Here is a 7,886-nt window from a genome sequence, read left to right on the forward strand (position 1 = left end):
AAAAGACACAAAACAAAGAAACAAATCTCAAGAAATCATCTCTGCATTCTACAGACCTCCAAGATGGTCTGTCTAGAAAAGATGCTTTTTAGTTTTGAGACCTTGGCAGCTTTTAAACCCAGCAAATTTACATCCAACCAGCAAAAAATGGCCATTAATTCTGGTTTGAGCTGTTTTTTTGTTATTTTATCAGCGGGGAGATGTTGATGCTGAAACATATAATGCAATGCAATACAATGAGGACTGAGAGATGAACAAATAAATCTTCATCAAAAGCCTGATGATCATATTTGAGGTGGACTGATTTTTCTAAAAAATAAAATTAAATAAAAAAATATATATATTTATGGATAAAGAAGCAAACCTCAGTTGATTGAGTTCAGTAAGTGTTAATCTTGAAATATGACTGACAATATCAATAATACAACAATAATAATAATAAAACAAACCTCAAGAAATCACCTCCACATTTCATAGGATTTCCTACTAAAAGTACAAGATGGTCTAACTAGATGCTTTCAGAGGAGTTTTGAGACCATGGCAGCTCTTAAACCCTGCAAATCCAGATCCAACCAGCAAGAAATAGGTCTTTAAATCTGGTTTTAGCTGTTTTTTATTTTTATCAGCAGGGAGATGTTGAAAGGCTGATGTGAGCTATTGAAATGCAGAGGTATCTGCAGCGCTGCAGTGTTGTAAAGCTCTGTCGACTGTAACATTTTGACTTTCTTTAGCTTCAGTCTGTGCCTTTTCCACATTATAATGTGCCTGGAAAAGTCTTCTAAACAGCAGTGGACAGAGCGAAATCACCCTCTCCATCATCGACGTGTTAAATATTTTATAAACTCTTAATTAAATAGTGGCTTCTATCACCCCCGTGGGGATTTTCATTAGGTATTTGTCGTAAAACATGGGAATAACGCAAGCCAGCCTACAGTATTGCATTTTTTTCCACCCTCTTTCCTCATTTCAAATCCTCCCTCAGCCGAATAAAACATGCGCTTGGAAATATCCTCTTTTTCGGCAAATCAATATTTCAACAGTAATAAAAAAAACTCTCTAACAGGAAGACAAAGAAAGCTGGGCAATATCTGGAGAGCTGAAGGATAAAAAATCCTCCTCCCTATCTGCTCACAGCGAGCGTTTGATCGGAGAACAGAAACACGACGCGCTCCTGAAGTCTTTTGTGCACATTAACGTATACGGAGATCATATGATCAACATCACATCTGCTGCCTCAATTAGGAACGCAACAAATACGCAACGGATCTGCTGACTCTTCTGGATTTGCTCTGACTCTGCTGTTTTCCCTAATGAAATGAAAGCAGAAGAAACACGCCACAGGAGATGCATCTTTTACCTGACAAGTGCTGTTATTGAGCTTGAGATGTCAAAAGGTCATGCAGAGGCCTTATCTGCTCTAGCTGCATTGCTTGCTAATGGCTTTCGTCTTTAAAACTCTGCGCCATTTGCAATATTTGATTATTCTGACTTCCTTTACTCCCTAACACGAGGCTTAAACCAAATAATATCACTTTGCAGCCCTCAAGCCGGCTTCATTTCACTACACAGTTTGAAAATCCTTACCTCAGGCTAAAAACACTGCTTCTTCTCTGCCTGCTGTCTACATAGGCACCTTCAAACCGAGATAAGTGACTGATTTGGAAAACTACATTGACGGCAATTAGTGCTACACAAAGTAGACTTGATTCACAATTCATTCCAGCAGAGTTTGTGATTAGATTGTTGATAAACTAATGGTACGATGCTTTAGAAAACATAAAAATACACATGAAATTATGCATATTAAATCCCTAATAGGAAGTAGTCTTTTTTTTTTTTTTTAAATGGAACATTTTATCGAACCATTAGACAAAATATAAAAGAAAATTTGATTGCATACGTTTTTTTGTTGAGTATCATATTTGATGCATCAGGCTTTTATGGCTCATATAGCTTGATATAGTGAGAAATTAGAGGATAAAGCAGCTCAATTTTATTCAAAAACACACACTTAGCAAAGAAAGTAATAATATATATATTATATTATATTTATATTATTCAATATATTTTATATAATATATTTTAATGAAATAATTAAAAAATATATTTGGTGCAGATGCTGATTTATATGGACAAAAAGTATCAAATTATGACTGCTTGTAACGTAAATAAATTAGATCTTTATTACAGTAAAAACATAGAAATATCAGTCGTCACTCTTTATCTCCAATTATATGTCTTAGTAAGATGAGATTGAAATTATACGAACATACAATGCAATGCAATCCAATGCTGATTGAGAGATGAAGAAATAAATGCTCCTCAGAAGATATGAGATGTTTTGGAGGCTCGTGAAGATCATTCCTCTGCTAAGGAACACTGAACGTAAAGCTTCTAGAAACAAACGCTCCTCAAAAGATCCTGATGATCAGATTTGAGACGCTCTGATTTTTCTAAAGAATGATTGATGGAGAATCAAGTAAAGCCGAGCTGCTGCCGTCCAGTAAGAGTTCATCTGGAGATATTACTACAGTCATTCTGATGTTTACTTGATAAAAATCAGTCAAGATTTAACAGCAAAGAGACACTAAAAGAGATTTTACCGATAAAAAGAACTATAAACGATAATCATGAGTGCAACAGGTTCAACAGCAAAGTTTTGATAATGTTTATCATTTACAGGCCTTAGAAATTTTTAACCAAGAAAAACTAAAAGTCTACCATGGAGAAACATTTGGAGCCCGAGTTGGTATTTGAGCGGTGTAGTTAGCATGAAGTGTCTGGAGGAGCAGTGGAGCTCCAGGCTGTGGCGACCTGCCACCTCTCAGGTCACACGCTAACAAACCAAACCTGTTAGCTTCTAGTCGCAGTGAAGGAGCTAGCCGACACTCCCAATATCTCACCTCTGATGAGCGCCGAGGCAGGAACAGCTCCTGCACACGAACTGTGACACCAGCGACACATCAGAAGTGTGAATAAACCAGACACGCGGGTCAGAAAGTCTCACTACGACTACTAGCGTTGAAATATCTTTGAATGCATTGCGGGCTGCACATCTATTTTATTCCTCATAATTATTTCATACATACAGTAAATTTAAAAAATTTGGGGTCAGGAAGATTTTTTTTATGTTTTTGAAAGAAGCTCACCAAAGCTAAATTTTTTTTTATTTATCAAAAATACAGTAATATTGTGAAATATTATTACAACTTAAAATAAGTGTTTTCTAAGTAAATGTTTTCTAAAATGTAATTTATTTCTGTGATCATATCTGAATTTTCAGCATCATTCTTCAGTGTTGCATGATCCTTCAGAGATGATTCTAATATGCTGATTTTGATGAAACACTCAATGTAGAGCACAACTTTAACCTGATACTCAAATTCAATAATCAGTGTGAGGATCAATGTTGCACTTTAAAGCGGGAGAAACATGGTTATAGTTTTATAACAACAACAACAATAATAATAAATATTTATAATTATTTAATACTTATAATTATTTACAATAATTATTTACAATAATAATAATAATTATTATTAGTAGTAGTAGCAGTAGTAGTATTTAAATTAAAAAACAAACTATATCAATATAAATTTGATTTTAAATAAAGGTTCAGTAAAATAAAATAGTAATTGCTAGATTTAAAAATGTACACTAAAAGACAATTAAGTAGCAACTGAAAAATATTGAAGCATAAATTATATATATATATATATATATATATATATATATATATATATATATATATATATATATATATATATATATATAAAATAATTAATCCTAAATAGTAAAAATATAGCAATAATAAAATAATAATAGTAATGACGACAAAAGCAGATAACAAAAAACCTTATAATAATATTAAAAATGAAAATAAAAACCAAAGACACAGAAATAAAAGCTAATTCAAAAAAATTTAAAAAAACTATATTAGTATATATGAAAAAAAAAAAAAAAAAAAAAAATAGCAACGGGTGAAAGCAAACTCCCCTACAAATTAAACAGTTCCAAAGTATTCCCAATCCTAATAGTTGAATAAATAACTCTTTAAACAAATATTGCACGCTCAACCTTTTTTTTCAGACACAAAAATAATCCTGCGTGAAAGTTTGAACGATTCACCCAAGTCTGCAGGAAATTATTTGAACACGTTCAGACATCCTTGGCATGTGCGTTATGAACGCCGCCGTCTGTTCAGCGTCCCGGCTCTACACGTTCAAATCCTATCAATCAATGTTCGGCGCTCGTCTGAAGGAGGAGGCTGGCATACTTTCAAAGCGCAGTGGAAATATTTCCACTTTGCTGCGCTGCCCATATGGCGGGATGTTCTTGTCGGTGTTCAGCCTGTAAAAACTCTCTTTCCACAGTTCATTTTTGCTGCCCTACTGCCTTTCCCTGCAAAGAGACTTCTAATATTTATCGGCTCGAGGTTTACATACGTCTGGACTTCAAGGCTCAGAGTTGGAGGGGAAAAATGGTGCAGTGGCCTTTTCGACACGAAACATTGCAACTTTCACTCTCTCTTAGAGCTCTTTGCAGAAAAGGGACTGATGCGTAGAATTAACCTCCGACAAGCCTTTTGAGTCGATGCAGTTTGAAAGTCTAATATAAATAGCATAAGGTCACTGGAGGCTTTTGTGAATGCAAGTGCACCATTCCTTGCAGACAAAAACACAAGACATCTGCTGAAGAAAGACTGGTGTCATAATGAAGCATTATTAAGCTTAAAGTTAATGGCTGCAATTAAAGCTATTAAATTAAAAGAATGAACGAGACATCAAAGCCACTCCAGCAGGAACAAAGGTTTAGCAGGTTTAGTCTGATTAAAGAGAAAGAAAGAAGGAAGGAAAAACTATTCATCTATTCATCTAACAGGTCACTTCAGGAGGACTCATTTTTTAAAAAGTTCAAACTTTTTTACAATTCTTAACATGAGATGTTATTCAGAACCCATTTTACTTCTGTAACGTGACATTTTCAAGTACGTTTTTTTGGGTTTGATTTGCCAGATTTCATGGGGAAAAAAATAGTGAATAAGTCAGTAGTGTTTCAAAAGTTGTTTTTGTGGCATTAAATTTGCACTGCACAGTACACTGAATATTATTAGACTGCAAACTCATTATATATATACATATTATAGTCAAGCCGGGTAATATAGACACATAAAACAGCTTATATAATAATGCATGGCTAAGTTAAATTCATTTTACAAATGTATTGAAGAGAGCTGCCAATGCAGAGGCCAAACGTTTAGAAAAATGATATTTCATTAGCAGATTAATCACAGGACAGTGCTGGAGCGAGGAAAGAGAAAGAAAGGGATTGTTTTAAATGGCCGTCATTGGTAAAAGGCAATGGTCATATTTAATTCTATATCACCCTAATTAAAGTCTATGATAAGGTGAGCAATAGACACACAACACCAGCAGCCCTATTAATCGTCTGGGCTCACGGCCTGACTGACTTCACAGGGAGCAGTAACTCTGGCTAATTTTATTAATAAAATCATCTCTCTCCAGAATAGCCCTTCCATTTCCTACATCAACCTTTATGGCTCTCATTTAGACATCAGCTCCTCTTTTTCTGGCACACATACAATCTCTTAATGAAATACTGCACGAGTCGCTTATATCTCTACAACACACTACTGCTGTGCAATACAGCTCAAACTATATAGCCACACACACACACACACATATTACTATTACTATACATATTACTATTACTATTACATATTACTATTACTATATAGCCACACACACACACACACACACACACACATACACATACATTAAAAACAAAGAAATATCAAGATACCATTGATTCGAGACTGTTTTCTACATTGTATTTGTATCTGTAATATAATAAAAACTACAATATTTACCAATCAATTTTTAATTAAGCATCTTAATATGTGACAAATGCTACAAAGTGAAAGTCATGAACATTTCCAGTTGATAAATTTGCAAAGGGAAAATTGATTGATTGCAATGGACTCTTTCAAATTTTGCTACTGAAGTTTAAATCTTGACGTTCTCCAGAGATTACAAAACTAATCAGCTAAAAAAAAAATGACATTCAAAATATAATTAAAATTACTGCAATTTTCAGTATAAATGTTAATTACCACAAACCATTGCAAATAGTTAAAAAATGAGACATCCCATTTTGGTGTCCACATCAAATTAAATGTACTAAAGCACATTGTATAAACATAGAAATCATAATAATTCTGAAGTGTTTACTTCGATGTTTCATATAACAATAAAAAATAAAATGGGTGAAGTAATGTTTCATTGTCATTCAGAGTAAAAGTTGGGTAAAAAAAAAAATCATACTTATTCTTGTTAATTTTGTTGTATTTTAAATTATTTAAAACTTCTTGCTGGCAAAGAGGTAAAAACTATGGTTTGAAGGATGGTGGCAAAGATTTAAAATGACTATTAGTATTTTAGAGGCACATTGTGATCCTTAAATACAGTCATTTAATGTTATCTGATGATTCCTGTACAAAATATAGCAAGATTTGTTGGTATATAATCTAAGCTGAATGACATTTCAGTGGGTGTCTTTAGTAAATGATGGTAAAAATGTATTAATAGTTATTATTTTTTTGCTCAGAAAAAAAAATAAAAAATAAACAGGACACATTCTAATGTACAAAATTACTGTATACAACTTATATTGGTTTGATTTGTCTTAGACCCAAATACTGTATGTTGTGATACTACCCAGAGGCACACAACTCATAAACAAACGTATATATACACACTAAATCACTTTTTCAGTGTTGCTAATGCATTGCTAATGTATTCAAAGACATGCATATCCCATAATAAGATCTTAAGAGAAGATGTTTTAGTTTGGCCCACATATATTTAGAAGAAATTCAAGCCTTATGACCAAACTTGAGCTTGATCTGTTTAGTCAACTAGCCTGACGCCATCCACACACTTTGAGACACATTCGAGAATTGGCTCATTTAAATGCACAGCGCACACATCTTTCTTGGCTTTCATTGTGCAGCTATAGATTTTTCTCCTGCATGGAAAAATAAGCAGTAAGCATGCAACCAAAAATACGTTCTGCAGTCCTACCTTTCCAACGTAAAGCGGCTCCGTCCCGGTGTATTCCTCCACGACGAAGAACTGATTCCAGACCCATCCCCTCTTCACCCGTTCGTGGGACATCGGCCATTGCTCTGGACGTCTTCCCATCATCCCAACACTAGTCCTTATGGTCTGACCGGACAGCCATCCGCAGCACTGCAGAATTCCCAGAGTCACTGCCAAAACCTGAGCTCCTCCTCTACAGTGGGGAGCCATGTTTGAAAACGCTCTCGTCTCTACATGGGGCAGAAGTCAGAAACTCGTTCAGGATGAAGCTTTCCACCCAACCGCCTGATTGCCTGAGAAAAGCTCCTTGACTCTGGGGTTGAGGAAGGTAAACGAGAGTTTTCCCCTGCTCAATGAAACTATAAATCCAATAGGTTTTTGGTCATCGCAGAGGCCACCGGGTCCTCAAGAAGGCATTTAAGAGGAATATTTCGTGGGAAGATGAGGCCGTTTCAGTGGTACACAGCTATAACTCCTCCGTTTTGATATCTGTGTTGGGTTTCACAATGACAGGTTCCAATCACAAAGCCACTGAAGTCCTATCTGTGCTCGAGTTGAGTTTTAAGTTGAACAGCTACTAGATGAAACTGCAAACATGTCAAAAAATGTCGTTTTATGGTTCAATCTTGGCAATCCCATTGTGAGCCTGGAAATTTATGAATGCTCTATGTTAACGGCTTTAACAAAAAGGGCGTAATCCAACCGTTTTCCATTTTTCCATTTGTATGCTTCACATCCCCAAAGACAAAAAAGCAATCCTCAAAT

At 34.9% G+C, this 7,886-nt stretch overlaps 1 protein-coding gene across 1 annotated transcript in view; it reads right to left on the minus strand.

Annotated features, from left to right (window-relative positions):
- Positions 1 to 7,331, minus strand: part of LOC306879671 (cadherin-22-like) — a gene marked incomplete at its 5' end in the record, with an annotated part of 112,786 nt that extends 105,455 nt beyond the window's left edge. Inside the window, one exon of the mRNA XM_079432821.1 lies at positions 7,104 to 7,331. Coding sequence (XP_079288947.1) covers positions 7,104 to 7,331 — 228 coding nt within the window. The remainder of the gene's footprint in view (positions 1 to 7,103) is intronic.
- Positions 7,332 to 7,886: the final 555 nt, after the last annotated feature.

The sequence above is a fragment of the Barbus barbus genome, assembly GCF_936440315.1.
Source record: "Barbus barbus genome assembly, chromosome: 13".
NCBI lineage: Eukaryota > Metazoa > Chordata > Actinopteri > Cypriniformes > Cyprinidae > Barbus > Barbus barbus.